This window comes from Halichoeres trimaculatus, unplaced genomic scaffold (genome assembly GCF_033239565.1).
Source record: "Halichoeres trimaculatus isolate MK-OKI-2021-1 unplaced genomic scaffold, fHalTri1.1 fHalTri1_scaffold_19, whole genome shotgun sequence".
NCBI classification, from domain to species: Eukaryota; Metazoa; Chordata; class Actinopteri; order Labriformes; family Labridae; genus Halichoeres; species Halichoeres trimaculatus.
Window position 1 is genome coordinate 1082097 of NW_027437197.1, and position 26689 is coordinate 1108785.

The 26689-nt window shown below is 41.3% G+C and overlaps 1 protein-coding gene across 1 annotated transcript in view; it reads right to left on the reverse strand.

Annotated features, from left to right (window-relative positions):
- Nucleotides 1–543: 543 nt before the first annotated feature.
- nalcn (sodium leak channel, non-selective) overlaps nucleotides 544–26689 on the reverse strand; it is a 95710-nt gene continuing 69564 nt past the window's right edge. Inside the window, exons 18-46 of the mRNA XM_074694564.1 lie at nucleotides 21819–21955; nucleotides 20191–20332; nucleotides 19980–20053; nucleotides 16860–16961; nucleotides 16708–16777; nucleotides 15354–15445; nucleotides 15143–15265; nucleotides 14959–15015; nucleotides 14446–14566; nucleotides 14232–14363; nucleotides 12380–12547; nucleotides 11937–12041; nucleotides 11466–11572; nucleotides 11262–11382; nucleotides 11086–11184; nucleotides 9547–9640; nucleotides 8262–8368; nucleotides 8109–8183; nucleotides 7923–8042; nucleotides 7781–7849; nucleotides 6731–6879; nucleotides 6531–6624; nucleotides 6199–6331; nucleotides 4202–4317; nucleotides 2236–2393; nucleotides 1878–2028; nucleotides 1635–1784; nucleotides 1389–1506; nucleotides 544–1285 (exon numbers count right to left, since the gene is read on the reverse strand). Of these exons, the coding sequence (XP_074550665.1) occupies nucleotides 1143–1285; nucleotides 1389–1506; nucleotides 1635–1784; nucleotides 1878–2028; nucleotides 2236–2393; nucleotides 4202–4317; nucleotides 6199–6331; nucleotides 6531–6624; nucleotides 6731–6879; nucleotides 7781–7849; nucleotides 7923–8042; nucleotides 8109–8183; nucleotides 8262–8368; nucleotides 9547–9640; nucleotides 11086–11184; nucleotides 11262–11382; nucleotides 11466–11572; nucleotides 11937–12041; nucleotides 12380–12547; nucleotides 14232–14363; nucleotides 14446–14566; nucleotides 14959–15015; nucleotides 15143–15265; nucleotides 15354–15445; nucleotides 16708–16777; nucleotides 16860–16961; nucleotides 19980–20053; nucleotides 20191–20332; nucleotides 21819–21955 (3327 nt within the window). The 3' untranslated portion in view covers nucleotides 544–1142. The remainder of the gene's footprint in view (nucleotides 1286–1388; nucleotides 1507–1634; nucleotides 1785–1877; nucleotides 2029–2235; nucleotides 2394–4201; nucleotides 4318–6198; nucleotides 6332–6530; nucleotides 6625–6730; nucleotides 6880–7780; nucleotides 7850–7922; nucleotides 8043–8108; nucleotides 8184–8261; nucleotides 8369–9546; nucleotides 9641–11085; nucleotides 11185–11261; nucleotides 11383–11465; nucleotides 11573–11936; nucleotides 12042–12379; nucleotides 12548–14231; nucleotides 14364–14445; nucleotides 14567–14958; nucleotides 15016–15142; nucleotides 15266–15353; nucleotides 15446–16707; nucleotides 16778–16859; nucleotides 16962–19979; nucleotides 20054–20190; nucleotides 20333–21818; nucleotides 21956–26689) is intronic.

Sequence of the window (26689 nt, forward strand, 5' to 3'; positions counted from 1 at the left end):
AATAAAAAATGAAACAAAACTTAAAAAAGAATACAACTTATAATTGGACAAAAAGTAATTAATACAAATAATTAAAAAACTTAAAAAACATTTTTAAATATTAATCAAAAAAAAAAGGAAAAAAGTAAAAAAGAAAACATGAAACAATGGATACAAAATTAAAAAAAAGAAAAAATTTAAATACAAATCAGTCAAAAAATTATTTATATATAAAGTAAAAAAATTTTAAAAATTCCTTAAAAAATAATTTCCAAAAAACAGACAATAAACAATAAGGATTAAAATAAAAATCAAACAAGATAAATAAATAAAGCAAAAATGATAAAAATGAAATAAAAAATAAGTGAAAATACTTCTAAAAATTGAACAAAAATATGAATAAAAATTATTTGTAAAAAATGATATATATATTATTTTTAATTAAAAAAATAAAATAAAACAAATTATAAGTCTTCTGTCACTTGTTATACTTAATTTTTTTCTGATAGCACTCATGACCTCAATAAGACACAGTCTCACAGAATCAGCTCATAAAATGCCTCACACTGTAGGCCTTTATTAGAATAATTAATACTTAATAAAGTTTATAATTTATTACAATTTACAAAATATTCCACTTCCTTACTCCACACACATACATTAGATAGATCTGACTTTCATTTACATTCACAGTCATAAATCTAAAGTAGTTTGACTTTGAGCACAAGGGGCCTGCCTCGGGTATAAAGTGACCATATGAAAATCAACATTTAGACGATAAATACTGCAGAGAGCTCAGAAACACAGACAGGAAACAGAGACGACGCTTCAACGTGAAAGGACAGCACCGAATTATTAAAGGCGCAACAACACAACGAACATATTAGACATGAAACAGGAAACTGAAGCAGCTTCATCAGATTGTTCCTTCACCTTAGTTTGCTCCAACAACAACGTCTGCATAGAAAAACTGAGTACAACGAGTGAAACTCACAGAGAAACCACCAACAGAGGTATTCATCGCTGCTGCTAAATCAAAAAACCTGAATACAAAGATTTCCAAAAGCTCTCTTCTCATTGGTCAGTGAAGCAAGTGAACTTCCTGTCACCCAGCAGGTTTCTCTGTGATCTGTAAAAACCAGCAGGACGAGCTGAGCCTGGCTCTAGATGTCGATGAGGTCGTCGCCGCTCTCGTCGCTCTCCACCGTCAGCTGGCGGGTCCACCACTTCTTCACCTCTGAGCCCGAGGACGCCTCGTCGTTGACCGGGTTCATCTTACACACGATGGACTTCACACTGGTGCGACCTGAGAAAGAGAAAACGCAGATCCTGACCCTGCACGTCTTTGTTAGCATCAAACATTTCTGTGGGAAACGTCCTCCACAGACAGGTAACAGAGCTGTACACACCTGCAGGCAGGCGCCACTGTCCCAGCTTCCTCTGCGGCCTCCCCAGGTCTGACGAGTCCTGCCTGTAGCCTCCTCTGTCGGACAGCGTGGGGCTGAGCAGCTGCTGGAGTCCACTCATCTACACAAACAGGGAACGCTGTGTTTCATCACACCTGCAGGTCTGTGCTGAGCCTGCTGCACGCCACGCTGTGACTGTGTGAGTGTGTGTGAGTGTGTGAGTGTCTGACTGTGTGTGTGGGACTCTACCTCGGGCTGGGAGGGGTTGTCAGGGTTGTTGGCGTTGTGGTCTTCGCTTGGCACCGTGGTCTCGATGCTGGGGGGGTTGAGGAAGCGGCTGAGCTCCTGCTGCTGGCTCTCTCTCAGGCTGTGGATGATGCTGCACGACTGCTGCTGCTTCTGTGAGAGCGCAGAGACAAGGGTTCACACTGAGCATGTGCAGAACGTGCAGAATGTGTGTGTGTGGGAGTGTGTGTGTGTTTGGAGACGCACCGCTCGGATGCGTTTGAGGCACTTCTTCAGCCACATGCGGATGGTCTGTTTGGCCACTTCTTCTTCTATGGTGTACTCCAACTGCTCCCTGGCCAACAGCTCCTCCAGCTGGAGAGACTTCCTGATGTCTACGGAGCGATACGACAGCATGCTACACACACACACACACACACACACACACACGAGAGACAGACACATTCAGAGAGGTGTTTCTTGCTCTGATTTCATTTAACATCATGACGCCTTCACTTTGTCCACCTGCCCCCTACAGGTCTGGAAGTGTACTGCAGTTACGTCACCACTGTGATCTGATGATCTCTAATCGTCACTTTGTAACTCTACACGCTCTCGTGGTCACCTGAGCACGTCATGGAAGGTCACGTCTCCTCCGCTGTGCAGCCGCTCCATCTCGTAGCACATGTGCTTGAACAGCAACTTGTCTTTGTCCAGATCCACCTCCAGTCGGCCTCTCAGCAGGCGCAGCAGGAACTTCACCCTGGATGTGGGGATGACCCCCTGGAGACACAGACAGAGGAGTCAGAGGGTTATTCATGAGGAGGGGATGCAGAGAATTCAAAGAGGAGGAAGGTTTTAAAGATCTGACAGTGGTTTTCTTTTAAAAAGACAAAGACCCGTGTGCTTCCTGTGAGTTCCATCACGCCACAGCGGCTTCAAAAACCTCAATTCTACGACAGAGGATTAGGGCCATGATAAAAAACATGTGAACTAACAAAGTTAGATTTATGAGAATAAAGTCGTACATTTCACCCTTTGGCTGGGCTACTCTCTTTCTCACCCAGGACAAGTATAACATCATCATCATCATCATTTCACACATGTGATCTCAGGTTTTTCCGACTACATTTCTTAGATCTGCTGATAGCCTGTAGCTATAGACTACAAATAACGACTTAAGTCTCATAAATTTTTTAAATTAATCTCGTTAATTTACTTTTTTTTCCTTTAACGTGGCCCTAGTCCTACATTGTAATTTACTAGCTCCACAATGTCCGGCTAAAACACTCAGTTCATGCGGCTCTTTGACCCCTTTGCAGTGGCTCCTTATAGCTTTAAAAAATATTATTGAAACAAAGAATTTTTATTTTTCTTTCAGAGGGTATTGATGATCAATGAGAATGACCACTGAATAAAATCATGCCTTACATTCTGTTACTAAATTTGTATCAACTCTGGCAGTAAAGCTTTCAAGTTTTTTTTGAGAAAATTGAAAATGTTTAATTTCTTTTTTTTTTTTTTTCATTTTTTCATAATTAAAAAAATCCCACATTTTCTAAAAGTCTTGCAAAGTTTTGTAAATTTTGCAAATTTCAAAAATATTTGAATTTCTGCATTATTTTTTTTTTGCAAAATTATTTAATTTTCATATTTTGAAAAAAAAAATCCTTTTTTTGGCAAATTTTGAAATTACATTTTTTTAAGTTTATGAAATTTGTGGGAATTTTTAATTTTGGGGCGATTTTATGCAAAATGTTGCACATTTTTTAAATATCATTTTTAGAAAAATTTTGCAACTTATTTAAATTTTATAAATTTTGCTAATTTACAAAGTTTATGAAATGAGAATTTTTTCCTTTTTTTAATATTTGCAAATTTATCAAAAATAAGAAACCAAGACATCACATATACATTTTCATTTTAACACAAAGAACTTCACGTTTCAGAAATCAGAATTACTTTTTAAATCCCTGAAGGGAAATTACATTTCACCTTAGTTTAGTTCTATTTTTGATTACTATTCTCTTGATTTTTACTTTACTAGATTTTTACACACTTAATTTTCTTGATTGTGAAGATATGGTATATTCTGTTGCTCCTGAATGACTTTCATCCAGGTGAGCTGAGGCTGAACAGCTCTGATGAAAGTAAAGGTTGCAGACCCGTGTGTATCCCAGCCTGTGCAACACTCTGCTGTGTCTGAGCTCTGTACTCGTATGAAAGGAGACTGAACAGAAAGAAATCAGAGAAAGTTGCAGAGTGGGGCTAACAAAGCTCACACAGGGTGGAAAAATAACATCTGCATCTTTCTTTGTTCCTCTCTGCACCATAAATTACACATGCCTCTGCAAACAGCAGAAAGCTTATAGTTCAGTCACACATAGTGGAAATACAGAGGAGGGGGGGCTTCTTAATCCAGCCCCTACTGTTCCAATTACTTCTCCTTCTATAACTCAGCGCCATACTTCATTTCCTTCAGGCCTTCTCATTAGTCGACTTCCTGTTTTTAACTCTTCGGTGTTGTCCTCCCTTCATCGCTGTGTGACTGTTACCCTCACCCCCCTCCCTGCCTGCCGCTAATTTCTCACCTCCCGTTTGTCGTCCACCATGTTCCAGATGATCTGGAAGTGCCTCAGGTCGTTATAGCTCAGCAGCTGGTCCTCCTCCGTGGAGTAGAAGAGCGAGAAGTTCTCCACGATGATGGCTGCGGCAGAGAGAGGACAGAAAGAAAGTTTCTGCTTCAGCTGCATCCATCAAATGTGTTTTTATTCTCTGACGCTGAGACTGAACTTCCTGTGCACACGAATGAATAATGTCAGAGTGTTGAGCTGATTGAAACAGACGGCTGGAATAATGAAATTCATTTTCCAATAAAGTAGAATTACTGCCATGAGTCGAATGCCTCTGCCAACAAGTGAGGCCGCTGTTAGCATTACTCAGTGTTTCTGACACGACGACAACTCTAACTGTAGCAGAGATGAAGGATTGATCCATAAACAGGAAAAAAGATGAAACTCAAAAGCTGTTTCACCTCCACCGACCAGTCAAGTCCAAAAATCAAATGAAAAAAAATGACAAAAAAGGAGATTTCAACATATTTAAAGATATACAATCCCTTTATTATGTGTGTCTGTTACAAATTCCATTTTCCCGCCTTTACTGAGTCACATGACCAGCTGCACGGAACTCTCAATCAGTGAGTGACATCATCACCAACTGCTGCCCTCTCAGGAGTCAAATTGACTGAAGTTTTAGGAACATCTCCTAGATGTCACAACTTGGACCAAATCTCTCTAAAAATCAGATATTCTTGTAGTAAATTTTGTCAGGAATCCATCCATGTCATTTTTAAAGCTGTATCATTTTGACTTTTTTGTGTAAAGGCCTAACTGCAGCTTGTGTAGAGCTGGATCCTCCTCTCCCATTCATTCTAATAGGCGGAGCTGAAAGGCCTTCTTTTGGGGTTCACCAACTTTGAGGGCTTGTCATTCAGAAACTGTATGAGAAACAATAAATTCCTACATAGCTTTTGTAAATCAGGGTGTACTCTGTCATCTGAGTGAATTTCAAGCTGATACCATTAATGGCCTAGGAGAAGATACATTTTGTTGAAGGCCCCAAAAGTGGCCAAATTTTATTTTGAAATCCAAAATTCATTCTTCCTGTTTGAGATAGGTCAAGGGTTTCTGCACATAATTTGTTCATCTAAATGAGACAAAGATTTTGACGTTGGTTTGATCGCTCTACGACATTCCTACTGCCATTGAGAGCCATTTTGGTGTGCCTAGGTGGCGCTATAGAGCACATTTTGGTATGTTCGGGGTTAATTTTAGTATTATATATCTTTTTTTTTCACTGAATCTGAGGTGTGTTCTGATTTTGGTATCCTCTCCATAAGTACGAGGACCCTAAAACTAGCTTGGGTCACAACTTCCTGAAGGTTTAGATGAAAAAACAGGCTCAGTTACTGACAGATTCATTAATGATCAAAAAAATAAAAACATCCTTTGACTTCCTCTCAGCTCTCTGCTTTTCCTTTCTTCCTCATCCTTCTCACTCCTCTTGAATTTTTCATGCTTTACTTCTTTTGTGTCGGTGACTTTTAGGCCTTTTCTTTTTCACAGCGTTCTGTGCTAAAGGTCAGTGATGGCTCTCGAATCATGAAGTATCTTTGGTTTACGGCTCGCCATCTGTTTCTCTGGACACCCATTACAGGCCGTACAAGAATGAAGGATATGTTAGATAGAAGGTGTGAAAACAGATGGATGCTTTGATTCCTTTAAAACCTGGAGCTTGTTTTGACTCCTCAGAGTTACTGCTCCTCTCTGCCCTGTCGCTCCTTTCCTCAGATTAAAGTCTCTGGCCTGAGATTAAACACTTTCTGCATGAGGAGCTGTGATAGACTCGACTCTCTCTTTCTCTTTCTAAACTCTGCTTTATGAGTTGAATAGCGCTGATTCTGGTGCCAAAGTGACTGTTTTTTATTTTTGCACGCGCTTGTTTTTGTCATTGCCCGTAAAATTACCACAATAAAAGTTTGAACCATAAAACATTCCTTCATGACTTGGCAGCTGCACGCACTGACCTACGAGCAGGTTGAGCATGATGTAGGCGATGATCACGTAGAAGGAGCAGAAGTAGATCAGAGCTCCTGCGTAGTTTCCACAGTCCGTCTCCCAGTAGCGATGTTTGTCCGGGGTGCAGAACGGGGCCTGGACCTGAGAAACACAGGACGTCTGTGAATCAGTATTTGGGTCATCCTTACGTGTCAGATATTCACTGTGACGTGATCATAAATGGGTTTTGAAATTGAAACATCGAAATAAAAACTTCTGACAGCTCAAACTGAGGTAAAGTGACCCTTTCAGAATAAAATGCTCTGTAAAAACACTTCAGTGCACACGTTTGCCATCTTACCATGCAGTCGTGCATGATTTTATTCCAGTCCTCCCCTGTGACGATGCGGAACAGGACAGTGATGGCTTTGCCAGCTGTGGAGAAGTTTGCATGCCTGAGGGAGAGACAGAGACAGAGACTCAGCCAACTCTGCAAAGATTTATTCGCTGGTATTCTGCATAAATCCTGCTCCTCCCCTCAGCAGCAGAGTCAAACTCTACCTGTTTATGTTCTCCCCGTATTTCACCGTCCCAAAGAGAACGACGCCAGCGAAGGCGTAGCAGAGCAGGAGCAGGAACATCCCCACGATGATGAAGAAGCTCTTATACATGCTGACCACCACGGTCAGGAGGAGCATTTTCAGAGTGACCTGAACACATCACACACACACATAGATATTCAGATACAGAATACTGTTTCTTTACACTTAACCCAAGGGTCTTCAACCTGTGGCTCTGGAGCCTCATGTGGCTTTTTGAATCCTTTGCAGAGGCTCCTTTTAGCTTTCTTTCTTTCAAAAACACTAAAATTTTTGCAAAATTATAACATTTTTTTTCAAATTCTCAATATTTTAGCAAATTTTTCAAATTTTGATTTCTTATTAATTTTTGCAAAATTTATAACATTTGAATATTTTGAATGTTTTCTTTAAATTTCAAATTTTTGGAAGTTTAAACATTTTTTTTATTTTTTGTGTACTTTTGAAACTTAAAAATGTAAAAAAAAAAAATATTAAGACATTATTTGAAATTCAATTCATTTAGAAATTTTAGCAGATATTTTTTATTTTTAAAGTATTTTCTTATTTTTGATTTTTTTAAATTTCCATATAAAAAAGAATGTTTGAAATTTAAAATCATTTTAAAATTATAGTTTTTGTTTTCTAATTTAAAAGTATTGTCTTATTTTTATTTTTTTTTAACTTCCAAATTTTATTTTATTTTTTAATTTCAAATCATTTTAAAATTTTAGCAGATTTGGCTTTAATTTTAAAGTATTTTATTATTTTTGATTTTTTAATATTTATTTTCAAATAAAAAAAACATAATCAAAAAAAACAAAATTTTGAGAAAATTATTAAAAATAAAAAAACATCCCATGTACAATTTCACAAAAAACTTCTGGTTTAGAGAATAACTCCACTTCATACATAGTTTTTATTGTGAAGATAAAGTAGATTTTGTGTCTCCTGAATAACTTTAACCCAGGTGATCTGAGGCTCTTATTAACGTAAAGTTTGCAGACCCCTGGTGGAGCTGAATGATACTCACGTGTTTCCCACATATGGTGAAGAATCTGAAGACGATCACGCACGTCCCCATCATGTAGGTGTAGGCATTCTGCAGAGAGAACATGACACCGTTAAAACCCACACACCAGGACCCGTACAGGGGTCAGAGCAGTTCCTCTCACCAGTAAGGAGAAGTGCAGCACGATCCAGATCACACCCAGAGACGTCACCAGCAGGTCGTAGCGGTTCCGTCGACTCTGCCAGTAACCGGCCGGAGACATCGCGATCAGCTTCATGGTCACCTGGAAACAACACGACATGTGACATCAGCCATTCACGACCAGAGCATGCTGGGAAGAATGACTCACCTCCAGGACAAATATGAAGGTGAAGACCACAGACATGGTGGCGAGAGGGAAGGTGACCTGGTCGTCCACGTCCCACTGAAACAAGGAAGCAGATCAGGTGTTTGAAAACTACATCGAAGGTGGAGAAACCAAAAGGTTCAGGTGAGACCTCACCTTAACGGACAGCAGCACCGACTGAGCCAACACCAGCACGGCGATGCCTCGTTTGAAGAAGGGATGCTGGGTGATGTCGTACATCTTGGCCCGGAAACCTCCGTTCTCTGAGGAGGGGGAATAAACCTTTAATATTTCACACTCCAACGTCTCTGAGGAGGATCAGTTTGTCTGAGCTGATTTAATAAGTGGGCTGCAGGAGTCAGATGGTGCTGGGCTCTGTGGTAGTGCACGTCAGCGTCCTGCAGATGGCACTCACGGACTGTTAGGGTGGTCTGTGAGGCAGAGAGGGCTTCAGGTTTGGACTAATATGCACGTTCAAATGTTGAGATAAGTGGAAGAAATAAGACTCTATTTCTAACTTATTTTCTCCCCAACAGGAAGCAGACACCTTTTTAACGTGTTCACAGGTAAAGCAACAGAAATCATCACTTTCGTGGTGAACTCTTGCTATAAAGTTTTCCTCCTGTGATCATGCAGCAGGAACGAAGCACGCCGCCCTGTGATGAAGCACGCCGCTGACCACAGAGGCGTGTTTGCAGCGTGTGAGGGGAGGCCAGCGCGGCGCTGTAATGAACCGCCAGTGGAGCCTGAGTGAGTGGTGCCAGCGCCGGCGGCCTCTGGATGTGGATCAAAGTCAGGTTGATACTGCTGGTGTCAGCGGCTCTGCTGACTAAAACTGAAGCCATTGATTTTCTGTTAGTCCTCAGCTCTAACTGTACTAACAGGCGATTTCCCACAATGCCTCTGAGGCCCTTCAAACTCTTCTCACGGCTCTAACCACGGAGGAAGATGACGGATGCTCGTATAGAGTGGATCAAATTAAAGTTGCTCATTCCTCCGGAGCGTGAATGCGAGCGTCATGTTCACCTCCGCTCTGAACCTTTTTGTGAATTATTCCCCGCTGAACGCCACGACGACACGCGTGATTCACAGACTGACTCATCTGTGTTATCCGTGCTCCAATTCAGCTTTTTCATTAGTGCCGACGGTCATCGTTTAGAAATCATGTTGAAGCCCTGAAGGCAACAGTCCTGGATGAAAAACACACACTATCAAATCTGGATGAATCATCCAAACTTTACTACACACTGACACACCCACACACACTCACACACACTCACACACACCACATGATGGCTCGGGGAACGGGGTAATAAACACACTTTCTTCTGCAGATTTTGGAGCAATTTTCCAAAAAACGAGAAATGCAAAACATGAGTGCATTTGTTAGCGTTTGAAAAGTTTTTTCTGACGCATGTTTGTGTCTTTGTGGTGGCAGCACCTGGGCGTGGAGGCAGGTGCAGAGGCTGAGCTATTTTCAGTCGACTCTTCAGATCCTCCCACCTCCTCTGGTCCACGGTGAGGAGCGCCGTGCCCTGGAGACGGGAGACACAACACGTTTAATGCTACAGGTTGGGTTTTCAAAAACCTTCAGGGTCTAGATTACCGTATTTTCTGGAATATGAGTCTCATGTTTTTCGTAGTTTGTCTGATAACATGATTTAGAGCAGGGATAGGCAACCTTTTCCATGAAATGGTACAACTTCCCTTTGTTGCCTGGTTTTTAAAGGTCCCATATTCTGCAAAAATCACTTTATTAAGTCTTTTAGTGAAATTTGTGGGTCTTTGTCTTTCCTCCCAGCCCACAAAATGTGATATTTAATGACCAAACCTGTTCTTATTAGAGCTTGTGAATGTAAAATCCTGACCTAAAACGAGCTGTTTGGATTTTGGGGATTTGCCAACGTCGGCGATTCCCTTTTTTGACCAATCAGGAGCAAGTCTGACCTAATTGGTCCACTGGAGCAGAAACCCCCGAACCCCCTCCCTCCTAACCCTCCTCCTTAAAAAGACGCTGCACAATTGAAGTCCTACATACTGCACTTTTTCAGCAAAAGGTTCATGTTGCCCAGTCTCTGTCACTCTCTGGTAATAAATTCATCCTCTCTTGTCCAAATATGTTGGAAACAATGACTGGAACTTGGTTTGCTCGCCATGATAACACCGCTAAATGGTTGTAATAGCGAACTGGCAGACTGACCTCCAGAGAGATTTGCAGTGACGCACTTGCAAGACACATTTGCGCACTTGTAATATCTTGATTTAAATTTATTATTTAACGTTATTTGTTAAACTTTTACATAAGAACATTTAGCATAAGCTTTATTTCTTGAGAAAACAACGGTTTTGTTATCATTTATTTATTTATTTATTTCTGCCTCATTGCAATCATTCTTTGCGTGCTAACATAAATAGCCTGGGTTGCCTCCCCCTGATTTAGAAAAATAAAAGTTCACTTGTGTCTTCAACACTCTCTGTTGTAGACAGATTTTCAGTAATTTTTATCCAATGAAGCTTGTTTCAGCTCACGCTGCACTGGTCGAAGAAGCAACACTCAGAGAAGAGAAACTGAAACTTAACTATGGTCGCAGATATGAGGAGCTGTAATAATAATAATAATAAATTTTATTTATAGAGCGCTTTTCAACAAAACTCAAAGTCGCTTTACATAAAAAGTTAAAAGTGCAGATAAAAGACAGGTGAACAACAGAAAACAGATAAAAACGGAAAGTTACAGTGCAATGTAGGAAAAATATTTAAACCTTCTTATAAAAAATTACTGACTTAAATGACCCAAAATCATTCTGAATAAATGTGACTTATATCTGTTTATTTTCCCTCTTCATGACACATTTTTTGACTGATGTGACCTGACTTAAATTCTGGGGCGACTCATAGTCCTGAAAATACGGTAATACCCTCTTCCTCAAGTTGAATGCACTTATCTAAAATGATCTGTGTCTTTCTGCATCGTTCTCACCTTGTTCTCATTGAAGTTTGCGATCACGACACCGACAAACAACGTGAGTCCGATCATGCATCCCAGAAACACAAAGACGTGGATGTAGATCCCGTGGATCTGCAGATAAGGAGTGGTATTAAACTGTGACTGTTTCAATGAATGAGGAGGTTTTAAGGACAGGAAGTGTTCAGTACCGGTCCAACTCTGTGAATTATGACGTCCCGGACTTCTACCCAGCCTTTGAGCGACAGCACCTCGAACAGAGCCAGCATGGCGTTCCCCACATTGTCGAAGTTGAAGTTACGAGGGTTGGCCCTGAGGACGGGGACAGGAACATTAATCTCCGGCTGCAGGAAAGAAACTTTACCTCGAGCTGTAATAAAAAGAGCATTATTTACCAAACTCTGGGCACCCAGAAACCGGGCTTCTTCTCCCCAGGCTTCAGCTTCAGGTTGAGGTTTTTAGAAACGCTGACATTTATCCTGAATATCCCGTGACACTCGTCCTGCAAACAAACGGTTGAGGATAAAACAAAGAAAAGAGGAAACATTTAAACAGGAACATGTGCTTTCAGTGAAGTCTATGGGCTGAGTTAGAGAGATTAACTTAAATAAATTCATTTTCTGATCTAAAGAGGAATATAACTCTAATAGAAAACTGCATAAGAGAGGATCTAGCCATGAAAAGCAGATAAATCCTGGTACAATAGAAAAGCTTCTCCTGCACAAAGTGGGAGCAGCTCAGTGGCTCCTGTTGGAGCAGGGAGGTGAAAAGGAGCCACTACAGCATCGATTTGTCTGGGGTAACCCTCAGCCTGAGCTCCTCTGCAGGGAGCATGCTTAGCGAGGAGGTGAAGTGTCGAGCCGTACCCGTCGAAGGATGTGGGGGTCGTTGCACTTGGCGAGCTTTCCGGCAAACAGCTGAACTCCGAAGCTCGCGAACACCAGCATTAGAGTCAGGAGCAGGATGGAAACCTGCGGAGGAACCAGTCAGGAGTTTAAAGGAGCTCCACATAATCTGAGATTACAGAGAAGGCCGAGGATGGAGACCTCGGCTCAGACACAGCCAGACTCAGAAACTATCACAAGCTCCTGGTTTGGGAGAAGAGCTTTGGAGGAAAGAGAAAAGGTGATCCAGGTCAGGAAATAACGGGGATGTTCTCACAACATGGGCAGAAATCCAATAAAGCTACATGAGATGAATTACTGTTCACACCCTGGTAGTGATTCAGCAGATTTTATAATCCATGCTCCATAAATCATGAACACTCAAAGAAAATGAAGTTCCACCTTTAATGCACTGAAACACTAACCAGGAAAATCTCCTTGAACCCTTTGAGGACCTCCCGCACCACCTTCCTCATCTGGGGAACCAGCTTGAAGATCCTGAGCGGACGCAGGCAGCGCAGCATCATCAGCAGCTGAGCCCCAGACTCAGGAGGGACGTCAGGAGGCAGCCAGCACAGGAAGATCAGACTCACCTGGGGACAGGAGGACAGAGCCACATGGAGATTACTGCTCCTCAACCAGAAACCAGCTGACGGAGCTTCCTTAGCAGCATCACGTCTTCATTTCTAATAACCAAGCTGCAGATCAACATTTTTAACTCTGCAGAAAACTCCCTCACAACCTCTGTGGACTGCTCACCAACACGTCTTCAAATGAAGTCAGATTAAAAGAAAACAGGAAGTGTGAGCTCGGCTGAGTCAAAGCTGCTCATGTTATTACCTCTGCTGCATCAGGGTCCGTTTCTCCTCCTCAACACTTTTGATTTGTTTCATTTCTTTCTCAGATTATCGAGAAATTCCTCCAGAAATAACAGAATCCTTGGTTTGTGAACTCATTTCATTTTGTTGGTCTGCTCCTCACATCCCGTGAGTGTGACTTAACCAAGCCCCCAGATCAGGGGTCTGCAACCTTTATTTTCATAGGAGCTATTTAGCACCAGCTCACCAGGATTAGAGTCATCCTGGAGGCACAAAATCTACTTTATCTTCACAATAAAGACAAAATGGTGTAAGAAATTTTAAATATAGTACAAATCTGAGGAATATCTACCTCAGCAATTTTTTTTTCTGTATTTGTGATATTGTAAAAGTGATGTCTTGTTTTTTTTAATTTGAAATAATTCCTAAAAAAAATGAAATTTTTCTAAATTTTTTATTTTTTTAAATATTGAAATTTCAAGAAAGTGCAAAAATTTCAAAATATTCTGAACTTTTAAAACATGCAAAAATGTCAAACTTGCTTGAAATTTCAGAATTTACCTAAATGTCAAAACAAAAAATTTTGCCTTAGTATTTGGACATTTTAAAAATTTGCAAAAAAAAATAAAAATAAGTATAAAATTTCAAAAATTCTTGAAACTTCAAAATATTCTGCAATTTCAAAAAAAGTCATTTCCAAAAATTTTAAAAAATTCAAAAATTTCAGAATTAGTTTGAAATTGCAGAACTTTACTTACATTTAAAAAAAAAATCAGAATATTTTGAAATTTTAAAAATTTGCAAAAATTTTCAGAATAATTCTAAAATTACAAAACTTGTGAAACTTTAAAAAAAACTTAGAATCTTTAAAAAAATTAAAAAAAAGTAAAATTTAAAAACTGCAAAAAATTCACAATTTTTCAATTAAAAATTTAGAAATTTCAGAACAAGTTTGAAATTTCAAAAATATACCTCCATTTAAAAAAAAATTCAAACTTTTTAAAATTTCAAAAATTGTCTTAAATTTCAGAATAATCCCAAAATGACAAAAAAAAATGGCCAAAATTTTTTTAAAAAAACCTTGAAACTTGAAAAAATTTTGGAATCAAAAAAAAATTGAAAAAAAAAAGTTTTATAAATTTGGAAAAAATTTAGAATTTTCAAAAGGACACTAAACTTTGACAACATACATTTATTATGTCGTCCAACTCATCATTTTGATTGTTTGCTAATGTCTTGCCACATATAAATCATGTATATTTATTAAATCCATCCACACAGAATTAAAATCTGTATTTCCTTCCAGGTTTGTCTTTTTGTAGATTTAGTTTTCTTACCAGGGCTGTAAAACTGACGAGCCGCATGAGGCTCTAAACCCACAGGTTGCAGACCCTTGCCTCAGACCCTTAGACCCTTAGACCCTCAGACCCTCAGACCCTCAGACCCTCAGGTTCCTCACCAGATAGATGAAGATGTCCATGACTCCCCCGAAGTCTCTGATGACCGCTGTGGGGGTGAAGAACAGACCGTCTGCCATGATCTTCAGGTTGAGCTCGATGCTCATGAAGATCACAAACACGTACTCCCCGATCTGGAAGAGAGGACATCAGCAACATCTGTCCCATCATGCATCTGTTCGCCCCATGCATTCAGCGTTAAAGTGTTTGAAATACCTGCAGCGTGGGGACGTGCATGACCCTGGTGAAGGGGGACTCAAACATCATGGAGATGCAGGAGCAGATGGTGACTACGATCATGACCCAGTCCAGGTAGGTGACGAGGCCCAGGAGGTCACTGCGGGGACACGAGGACACCAGACTTTAACCCACAGGCTGTGTTTGGTGTAGAGAGGTCAGAGGAGATATTTGGTTTGCAAAGCAGCTCAGAGTAAAGAAAGGGAGGAGAGTAGTCAGAAAAGGAGTGATTTAAAGTGTGTCTGAGCGTGAGCAGGTCGTCAGTAAAAACGTCTCCTGTCTGCAGCAGATCTGATGCTCCCTGTAATCATTAGCCCCTGAGCTGGGCTGGATTACAATCAGCTTTTATAATGACTGAAATCTTTTTCACAGCTCTGTTTTTGAGGAGCACAACGGGCGTTTAAATTTGGCTACAGGACGAATGAGGATTTCACTCATGGAGAACCAACGGATCAATGAGGAGAGGAGGGATCGATAAGTCATCTCACTCACTACAGCTGGTGGTACTTGGTGTTCTTCACTGCTCCTGTTATCGGGTCCGTTTTGGATCTGAGGAGAAAGAAAGTCAGAGATCATCTTCTGAATATGAAGTGGACGGTGGTGTAAAGGAGATAAATGCACAGAGAGATGATGTAACTCATTCAGAAAGCATTCAGGGTGTTAAAACTGATCTTACGCGTTGAAGCGAGCTCGAACGATCATCCTGCAGAAGTTCCTGAAGCGGTGCTCCCGGCCCACGATGAAAAGAGGTTTATCAAAGTACGGATGGTTTTCTCTCAGCTCCTCCTCCTGGACTTTCCTGATCGGTCACAGAAAGAGATGAGAAAAAGACTGAGCTTCACGGCTTCACACTCGGTGATATTCAGTGAAAGTGTGTGATATTAAACCTTTTCATCTCCGCTTGTTCCTTCTTCTCCTGGATCATCTTGATCTCGCTGTCCTCTCTCTGTGCGTTGCGGTAGCGTACCGTGCTCGAATGCTAAAGAAGAGACGATGACATCAAAATGAGACGGCTCTTACTGGGATTTCTATCCTTAATCTTCTTCAATACTTCTTCTTCTGCTTCAGCTTGAGATAAACACAAACACACCTCGCCACAAATTCAGTCAAGACGAAAAATTTATGAATCCAGTGTTTTCGTGCTAATACCTGCTCCAGTGCGCCCCCTACTGGCTTAAAACTGCAGCCACTCAAGCTGCTTTAAGCTACAGGCCTGAAATGTTTTGTGCAAAACTATCGTGACTACATCTACAAAAAAAATCTCTAACCACCGTAGTGAAGTCCAAACAGGAAGTTAGGAAATTTGAACAGGAAGTCACATGTTTTACTCTGTTATTAAAAACTCCTCCCCCTTTTTTTTCGGCATTTTGTTTTCATTTATGCTCAGAAATGCTTTCAGGCCTTCATAAACAATCACTTATCAGGTTGTGTCCTCTCCTTAAAGGGTGTGTCTCAAACTCTGACCCCTAGGGGATCAATGGAGGAACTGCAGGGTTACATTTTTGGTTGATTAGGCAAATTTTTTTTGTATTTTCAAGTATTTATTCCCAATTATTTAAATTTTTCCTCCTGTTTTTGTCTTTGAACACACATCAGTGGATAAACGGAGGTCAGAGACATCATCTTTCAGCCAGAAATGATCACACTCAGCAACACAGCAGCTCTCAAACTGCACACAGGTTCACTCAGTGTCACTTCTCGTTCCTCAAGTCAGAGGAAGACCCGCCTCTATCGTTGCTCAGCCAATCACATGGCTGCATGTTTCATACTGGCTCTGCTAACAAAGGACCTCAGTCTGAAAACGCAGGAGACCCCTGCTCCAGAGAGGAAACTGTTTTGAAAACTGTTTTCTTTTTTTCCTTCCACAGCCGTACAGTGAATGTATCCCATTTTCATGTGCTTTTATTTTGAAAGGATAAATCCTAAAGGTAGGGGAATTAATAAAAACAACTTAAAGAATAATTATCAGCCTCTGAAGTCGTCTGTTACGTCTCTGTTTGTTCCCTGTGGAGCAGGAAGGGAGTATGCAGCATCCCAAAACTGAAAAACCTGCAGTTCCCAGAGTTGCCACTTGAGGCAGACCCCAAAAGCCCAGAAAGCTCCATTAACACCTGTTAAACTGTCCAAATTCTCAGCAAACATAAAGATCATTTCTCTCCTCTAAGTCTAGCGGGTCTGACCCCTCAGTGACACTTTAACATCTTGGACCTTCCTCTTAGAGTGTGAGCAGCTCATTCTTACATCCTGTGTGAGCGTCTCCAGAGACTTCCCTCTGCTGATCCTCTGACTGGTGGATCCATGTCTCAGAGATCTGTGGAGACAGAGAGCAGGTGGGTATGGCTGCAGGTAGATTTAACCTCTGTGTGTGTGTGTGTGTGTGTGTGATGTCCAACCTGCGCTCCTGCCGTATGTGATGCTGCACGCTGAGTATGGAGCGCTCTTTGGCGGGCTGGCCCTCGAAGGATCCACTCAGCATACGCTGCCTGGTGCAAGCTCTGAAAGACAAACAGGAACTGGTTTTACTCTTTAAGATCAACGTGATGAGGAGAACAGCTGGACGTGGAGCGGGCTGTCAGGATCCAACCATTCCATCAGGTAATGTGTGTGTGTGTGTGTGTGTGTGTGTGTGTGTGTGTGTGTGTGTGTGGGTATCCGTCCTGGCTAACAGCAGAGTCATGTACCAGAACAGGACTAACGACCCTGTGGGCTGCAGCAGCGTGTGTACTTAAATCATTAGAGAGACCCTGAGTGATTACTTGTTTATTGGCAGCACTATGCATGAGCGCCGAGTCTGTGTGTGTGTGTGTGTGTGTGTGTGTGTGTGTGTGTGTGTGTGAGCCTAATTGTGTGTTTGTGTGGAAGACGGCGAGCCAGACAGGACGTGTTATGACTGCTGATCCTCCGTCTATCTTTCAGGCGACTGAATGAGCGGTGCAGGGGGAGGGGAGGCGGATTGGACATGGTGGCGGCGAGCTAATCTACACTTAGTGCCAGCTCTGCCATGCTGAACAGCAAATTATCCATTTACCTCACCGTGACAGTAAATGAGTCTGAAGTGGCTCTGTGTGTGTGTGTGTGTGTGTGTGTGTGTGTGTTTGAGAGGAATTAACAATAGCAGAGAGCTGTAGCAGGACAGCTCCATCTAATATGCACACACACATTATTACTGTCACCCACACAGAGGCTGCATGTGCTACACGGCTGAGACGATGCATATTAAACACATCGAGCTGAGATCTCTGAGGAGGGTGTCGATCCACCATCTTATGCTGTCCTGATTAATAATAAAAGAAGACAAACACATCCAGAGCCGTTAACCAGGAGCTGTGGAAGCTGCCGTCCACACGTGTCCACACAGGAGGGTTTACATCGGGTTAAAGACGTGACAAACTGTGACGAATGTGGCGTTTGAATACCAGTGTTGGGAAAATTACTTTAAAATAGTAAATAGTTACTCATAACTTTTCCTAAAAAGAAACTTAATTACTCCTTAAAAAATGTAATTAGCTACCAGGGAAAGTCATTTCTTGTGTTTCTTTTTGAAAAACCTTTACTTCTGCTAAGGAAGTTAGTTTTTGAGCGATTTTTGCTCTGGGACATCATGCTCATGTCTGTTTTTGCCTTTTCTATCTATATCGTTGAAGTGGTGTCTGTTTACTCCCCCATCCTGAAAACGGTAAAAAGTTTTAACCCCATACACCAGAGGTGTTAAACTCTTTCACTGAGGGTCACATCAGAGTAATGGTTGCCTTTAAAGGGCCAGATGTAACTGTTAAGACAGTATAAAATGTAACTAGATTTAACTAAATGTAATGAAGAATAAATGCGGGTAATGTGGCTTGGTCAAACACATCTTGTTGCAATTGCAGTTTTCATTTTAAATTTTCCTTCAAGGTTTACTTTGGCGTACTTAGCTCTGTGTTTGGTGCCAAAATGCTGACGTAAATTGTCCTCTTTGACAGTCATCACGGCCTCGTAACTTAATAGACACACTGTTGTTTTCTCCTTGAAGCACAAGCATGTATTCGCCCTCCCATCTTTCTCGAAACAGCTTCATCTGCATCAACTTTTCTCTTCCTGGTTTTGGGATTGTTGTTTTGTTTCTCAGTTCCACAAATTGCCTTCAGAGCGCTCTATTTAAACAGCTCTATCCTCCTTCCTGCTTCCTCTGATGGCATTTTGCAACCCACCTCCTCCTGTCAATGTATTCATGTTGATTTCTCTGCTCTGTCTGGGTTTTTATGTTTGCTGCTGCGCTCCCTGCTTATGCCGTTCACGATGGCTCCTGATGGGCAGGAAGGTGTGCTCTACCTGCCTCAGGCTTTCCACGCAAGTGTGTGGATGAGCAGGGAGCCCCAGAACAGAACCATAGCCCTAAATAAAACTGTGCAAGATAATAAAGATTATTCGTGACAAAGTGGTGACTGAAATGGCACTGATGTGAAAACACTGCCATCTAGTGGAGGGGTGCCGTCACTTGACTGACTACATAATAGGTACGATGTACAGGAAATATAGTTTATGGTCAACCCACCCTTTTGACTTATCTATTTAAGACAATCAGACCTTTTAAGACGATAACCTATTCTCACGATTTGATTTCATTACGATTTTTGGGTATGCCGATTCAATTTAAATTGCAACTCTTTGATATTTACGATTTTGGAAATTTTTTGTTTGTCAGACGATAGAAGTTAAATGATGATGATAATGTCTACAGACTACATCAGGAGTCATATTTTCCCATAAAATTCACATCGTGTGAGTCAGAAAGAAACATTTCGCCCTCTGCTGGAGAAAAGTGGGAACTTTTTCCCAATCCAGTTTATAAACAAAGACTGAAATGAAGAATTTGGATTTGAAGAAAAAAATATGTCAATGAATCCTGATTTTGATACTGTCAAACAAAAAACCTGATAGATTAATTTTTTTATCCCACCCAACCTTTTTCTCTCTCACAGGCCACATAAAACGGTGTGGCAGGCCACATTTGGCCCACGGGCCTCGAGTTTGACACATATTAAATCTGCAGCTCCTGTCCTGAGAGAGCCAGGTCGGAAACATAGAAACGCACCTCATTTTCCTGTCAGTAACATCTGAAATAGTAATGAATCAGATTACCTGTTAGTGGAAAAAGTAACAGCGTTAAAACACTATTTAATACAAAGTGAATCCGTGTATCATTTATTTAACACTCTCCTGACAGAGAAGCTAAGTCGTCTACAACTTCCAGGTCACGATGCTCGGAGAAATTAAAAACAAATTTTTACTTGTTTTCATTTTAAAAAGAGAAGAAAATGGAAAACAAACCATTTTTCATGGTTTTCTTTTTGATTCATAACTAAATATCAAACAAACGATGCACAGATTCCATCCTCCTCTTAAATGAATTAGTTTTTTATCAATTTAATGATTTTATTGAGGAGAAAAATCAGTGAACTTCAACCTTTCTGAGCTCTATCTTCCTGCACATCCCAGAAACTATAAAGTCTTGAGTGTTGTTGTGTTCTTACCGCAGGATTTTATTGATAGTAGTTTCTTTCTCCAGCAGGTTTCGGGCGCGGATGCTGAATATCGACCGGCGAAGCTGAAAGAGCCAACAGAGAGAGTCTATTACTTACTTTATTAAACACAACACAAACTGTTTCATTGTAAGAAAAGTCTCCAGAGCAGAGGAATCAGCAGCTCCTGTTTGGCACGGAGGATAACGACGCTCCAAAGCACCTTTTGGTCGATGTACTTGTTGTCTTCGATGGCGGAGCGTTTGGAGTGGTCGCAGGAGGAGGATGAAGCGGAGGGGAGACGGCGGAACAAACAGCTGGTGTCCTGCTGCTGACGATCGATGAACTGCTTCATGAAGCTCTCCCTGGAGACGCAGGAATGAAGACACAGGAAGTGCTCATACAGAGTTCCTACAGCTTAAGCCAAGTTAAATTTAAGACTATTTAAGACTTTTTTTTAGCCGTTTGAAATCAAATTTAAGACCAAGTTGGCAACGAACCACAATTGAAACAAACAAAACAAAATAAAAACACCACATGATTTACCTGGGTGAGAGCCCATTCTGACCCAATGTTTATTTTAAATAAAACCACTTTTTGTCTTCTTTTTAACCCCATTTTTACAGCTTTATGCCTATTTTGCCCCCATTGTCACTGTCAGAAACATTTTTGTAATTTTTACGTTTTTTTAAATTTAATATCAAATTTAAGTGCCAATTTTGCTGCCAATGACTATTTTCTTCAGCTACCTATGGATTTTTTTTACACATTTTTTTTTTTTTTTTTTTTGTAATTTCATACCTATTATGCACCTATTTATTATCATTTTTCCACTGTCGTACCATTTTTGCCCAGTTTTTGCAATTTCATCCCTTTTTTGACCTTTATTCATACACTTTGTCCCACTTCTGGACCATTTGTATCTTTTTAAGCCCGTTTTTATAACTTTTTTTTCTAGTTTGCCTCCATTTTTTTTGACCACTGTCCGAAACATTTTTGGAATTTTTACATGTTTTTTGACATAAAATTTTCAATTTAATTTCCAATTTTGCTGCCACAATCAATTTTCCTAAGCCACTTTTGGATTTTTTTTGCCAGTTTTTCACCTTTTTTTCCCTCTCCAGGCACTGTAGTTAAAACCACGACATGCGTCTGCTCTGAAAGATCCTGGTGCAGCCACATCACTGATTTGTTAGTTCTGCTTATGTGATTACACGATGTTGCCATGACAATAAATCAGTGAATTCTTTATGAAAAATAGATACATTTTGCTAAATATTTTTTTAGTTCAATCTAACATAAATCTTATTAATGTGGTTAAATTTTTAAGACTTTTAAAATTGGTTTTAAGACATTTTAATGCCAACTAAGGCCTTATTTTTAGAATTATGAATTCAATGCCTTTTAAGACTTTTCAAGGATCCGCGGGAACCCTGTCATAACACTGCTACAACTCTCAAATATCTTGGTGCATAAAGTTGCTGCAAAGTGTCCAGGGAGGCCTTTTGGTGCAGTGGCCCAGCAGATGGGCTGCAGAGGAGGGGGATCTCAATGTGCACTAATCAGCAGCTGAATGATTAAAGTGATTATGGCTCTGCTTTGCTGCTAAAAACAGCAGTTTTCTTTTCTTTCCTCCTGTTTTCCTCTGACAGTCTGTTTCCTGTTGTTGCAAACTGATGATTCATTTGTTTTCGTGCTTCTTTGACCAAAATATCCTTCACTTGTTTGCACCGTTGGACTCTTTCAAAGCGAGTGTGTAACTGTTGTGCAGATCACACGCTCGTGGTTTGAGTCTCAGCAGTTTAACAGACTCTGTGATTCGTTTGCGTATCTACAAACCGCACAGCGCACCTGATGCGGGGCACGGTGAAATCAGACGGCAGCTTGGAGATCTTCACCATCTGAGGCCTGTTGGGGAACTTCTCGAAGATCCTGAGCCGCAGCGGGAGCTTCTCTTTGGTGTCGGCGTTGGCTTCGCTTTGCTTGAGCTGACAGAAACGAGAAAAGAGATGATCAGGCAGAGGACGGGAGATACGGAAGAGGAGACCCACAGGATGAGAGAGGGATTAAAAAACGATATAAAAGGAAAGACGGAGAGCAGCGTGGAGGGCTGAGGGATTTCTGAGCACTGGAAAAGGTTGGATCTGGTGTTTCAGGAGGAAGAGGCACGAATGCAGCGCTACGTTTCCGCCTGATGATGGCAGCAACACACTTATCTACAACACACACACATTTACCACATGTAACACGAGATCCCACTTACTTTGGAGACAGAATGAAGGAGGCAACAAAAGAAAAGAAGAGATTACTTTGGAGTGATTCATGGAGAACAGAAGAAAAGGAGGCGACAGCCGGAGTAATGCACGTGAGCCGGCTGCAGGAAAAAAAAAGATGACAAAGGAAAATGGAGCCAATTATTTCCATTTAATTACAAATGGAGGAGGCTGATTGAAATCCCCTAGCAGGTATTCTCTGTCTGGGCGCCTGGAGATAACCCATGATGCATTGCAGATTAAGGGCTGGGAAGTGAGCTGCAGAGGGAGCGATGGTGAACGACTGGACGAACGCTTCCTGTTGGTGTTTGTGTCCAGGAGATGAAGACCTGACAAAGCAGGGGATGGAAATCCGTCCGTCCATTTTCCTCCTCAAACAGACTGAAATAACGGAGCGTCTCCTCGCTCTGAGTGGGCCGAGTGCTGAGTGGCATGCTGTGAAGACAGAATTATGCAGCAGTATTTGCTTGCATCGGCTTTCTGTCTATTTTCTAAATCCCAAGATGGCCCCAGAGATGGAGAGATGAAGAGATGGAGGGAAACAGAGCATGACGCTAAAAGAAGCAAAAAGACAGACGGAGGCAAATGTATGGAAACATAAGCAGGACACAAAGCTTCTTAAAGCTACGGTCTACCATTTGGAAGCTTGGTAATTATTAATAACACTGTTTGTGAGGCCGTTATGGTCTGATGGTCCAATCTACGCAATATAAAAAGCAAAAAAAAAAGAAAAAAATCCATTTAGTACATCAGCTGCAAAACAGCATAACAGGCCTGTCACGATAATCAATAAATCAATTAACTGAACGATAAATAAAAATGTCCTTGATAAGTTTGCCAGCCTGGATAAACTGACACGTGCATGTTTGTTTTCCTCCTCTATTTCCACCAAAGAGGCTGAATGAGAAGATGGCTCACTACGTCTATCTTTCCTAACATCGGGGTGCAAAGGTTCTATAGCGGATTTAGCAGATTTATAACGGAGTGAGCATCTGTCAAAAATGTGATCTTTGGGGTGAAGACGGGGGCTGCTGGCGCGTACACACGGAGAGAGCTGAAGCGAGCATCCTGAGGGGTAAGGAGGAAACACACGCTAATATGAGTGATGGCACCAAAGATACGGTTCTTAAGCCGCCTGCCACAGTCCCAGTGTGGGAATATTTTGTTTTTTATCAGAATGAACAAAGTGTGAGCTCATGAACACCAACCAGCTGATATGTGGCATTTGTTTGAAAATAGTGGCGACGAAGAAGAAGAAGGGGAGGTGCAGCGGAGCCTTGTTCTTTGACAATCTGCTCTTACTGAGGCTTTTGGTCGGCAAAGTAAATGCAAATAAAAGCGCCAAATGGTGGCGCTAAAAGACAGATACATTACCAAAGAAATGCAGCCCTTCAATACGGCTGAAAGCCAGAAATGTTAAAAATGTTTGACAGACGGTACGGATTGACAGGGAAAAAGTACATGTTACAGACAATTCAGGAACTGTATAAACTCCCTTTTATTTAGGCTAGAGTTTTTATTGTTGTTGTTGTTTTTTTTGGAGTTTCATTTTTTCTTTAGAGACAGGATCTATGTTTTATTGTTTTTGATTAGTATTAATTATTTTCATTGACATGTATTTTTTTCTAAAAGAGTCCATTTCATTTTCATTGTATTTTTTTCTCTTTCTTGTTTGTTAAATTTATTTTATTTTTTGTTTAATTTATTTTATTTAAAAGATCCTGACCTTTTAATTACAGTTAAATACTCTTAAGAAATTAAAGTTTCTTGCTTTTGATATGGTGTACTCACTTTATTATCCCATTTATCATAATTACATCAATGAAAAAATGAAAAAAAAAAATCAAAATAATATTGACAATAATATCGTTTATCGGCAATAATATTTTGGAAAATTATCATCTAGCAAAATTTGTTATCATGACAGGCCTAGTCCCATCCATGGTCCCGCCTCGTCCTTCCCCACTACCCCTCTCACGTCAGCTAGCTGCTCAGCTGCTGAAGCGTCATGGAGCCAGAGAAGACCGAAACCAGGAAGCTGTTACTGTTACCCTCCACAAAGGGACGGGAAGAAAAGGAAAAAGTTTCAAGGAAAAGGCTGAAGCAAGGAAGAATTATGAGCAATACAGGTGCCAACAGAGACTGAATATTGGAGAAATGTATGACCGGTGGAAAAAGCTGCAGAGGGATTTGAGACTGAAGACTGACGCAGAGACAGCTGAGTTTCTGTTGAACAGGTGATGACTTTGTTTCCCACAGTGGGAGATGTCAGCTGAATAACTCTGGTTAGTCTGAGCCTGTACTGGCTAATGACTGAACGCTGCTGGTCTGAACGGGTCGGCTCTGTCAATAGATGTTAGCATAAGTTAGCCACACATCTTTAGCATTGTAAACTGAGCTGGTGAAGACACACCGAGAAAGGTAAAGCCTCGCCCACAGTGGGCTCTGCTCTGACCCGCTTTGCCGGCTAATTCATGGTTTTGATTGCGCCAGTCCAACTGAAAAAGCTAACACCGTGTGTAACAAGGGGGATGACACTCGTGTTTGTTACATTTTCTGCCGGCCGGCTTCTTCGAGGGCAGGCTACGTTTTTCAAATGTGTCCCATCAGCCAAACTGGGTTTCAGATGGTAGACCATAGCTTTAACAAACAGACACAGAGTCAGGATCTGGTCAGCGCGCTCTGAGCTCAAACCAGCAGAAAGTGCTGCAGTCATCTCCTACACTAACTTTACATTTAGTTGCTGAAATTCCCTGCAAGCAAAACACACGCAAACAAAAAATCTACAAACGAGCTCACACACACACATACACACACTGTGCAGAATTAATAAAAGCTGTACTGCTCCCAAAGGTCCTAATCAATTGGGCCCAGTCAGCGAGATGTGCAGCTCAGCCGAAGCTCCGCGGCCTTTTCTGCAGCAGCGTCTTATTACAGCAGAACTTTCTGGGACATCTTTTGTCCGTGGGTGCATTTCTCCTTCCTGCTCCTCTTCGTCAAACAACATCAATCTTTACCCAAGTCTGACCAGCCGCTACGTCTTATCCATCCTCTTCTTCTGGCCTGGTTTCCAGAAACAAAGAGAAAATCTTCCACCTGTTTATTTATTTATTCACTCGCTGCATCTCTGAATGCACCCACTGTGAAAATAATGAGAAGGCACTGAACTTAATTTCAGTTTAGCCCCAGAAAGTGAAGCTGAAAGCACTCCAGCGTGAACACTCCGAGGTTTCTCTGAGGAAGGTTGGCGTAGGTTCACCAGTAGGCCGCCATAAATCACTATTATCTGCATGTGCTAACACACCGGGCTTTCTGTCAGGTCGATACGCAGGATCAATAGAGCAGACATGGACATGCAGAGCTTAGGAAAAGAGCACTTACTAGCAAAATCTATTCTCCATCGAATATTGGATTCACACGTTACGGTATCATGGAGGAGGAATCACTTTCTACAGGAAATACACAGGGTTATCATTCACTCTGCACACAGAGGTATGACTGTAAATAAACCTCAGCCTTTCTACCTGAGGCCATCCACTGGTTTCTGAAGAGAGGAGTGAAGCACAAAAACTTGAAGTAGCTTTGGCTAATTGAGCTATTTAGTGTCAGTCAGTCCGATCAGCTCCACCAAACCTTCATCTGATCAAAGTCAGGGAGTAATTAGAAAAAATCAACACTGCCCAGTTTTTACAAACAAAGAAATGAGCTGATTGAGATTATTTAGTGGAAATCTGAGGAACTGCAGTTTGTTTTTGTGGCTAAAGCCCCGTTTCCACCAAGTGGTCCGGTACGGATCAGTTCAGTTTGGTATGGGTCGGATCAGTAAAGCCTGATCCTGTTTGTGTTTCCACAGCCAACCGTGTCCTTCTTAGTAGGCGGTGTGTAAGCTACGTAAAAGCGCGATGGCAGTTTAGTTTGGACAGCAGTTTCATGCTGACACCATTTCCCAAACAAACAGGAAGTTCTCTTCAGGAAGTGGACTGGAACTTTAAACATGGCAGGGCTGTCACACAGGAAGTGTCAATTCTTTCCACCAATGGACAGTCTGTAGTGTTTCTAGCTCCACCTTCTGGGGTTGGATCAGTTTAGTCGAGCACCCCAACAGAGGGGAAACCAAAAAAGTAGGACGATACGGGTCGGTTTTCTGGGGACCTATCCCAAGCTGTTTCCCAAAGCCCAGGTACCTTACCTTTGAAGGCAGTGCCTCTGAAGCCACTTCCTTCCAATCCAAAGCAAGCATCCTGCCTCTGCTTAAAGGAGATGCTAATGGAGCAGCCTACAAAGGCATATTTTTTTACCAACAGATTCCTGTCACAAATTTTTGTGTATTTGGAGTTGCATTGTCTCACATAACATGTGTTGCACTGTGGACAGTGCTTAAAAATAAAGTCTCTGGTGCACCTTTTCCTTCCATTTTTTCCTTTTTCATAGATTTGCATGTTGCATGTT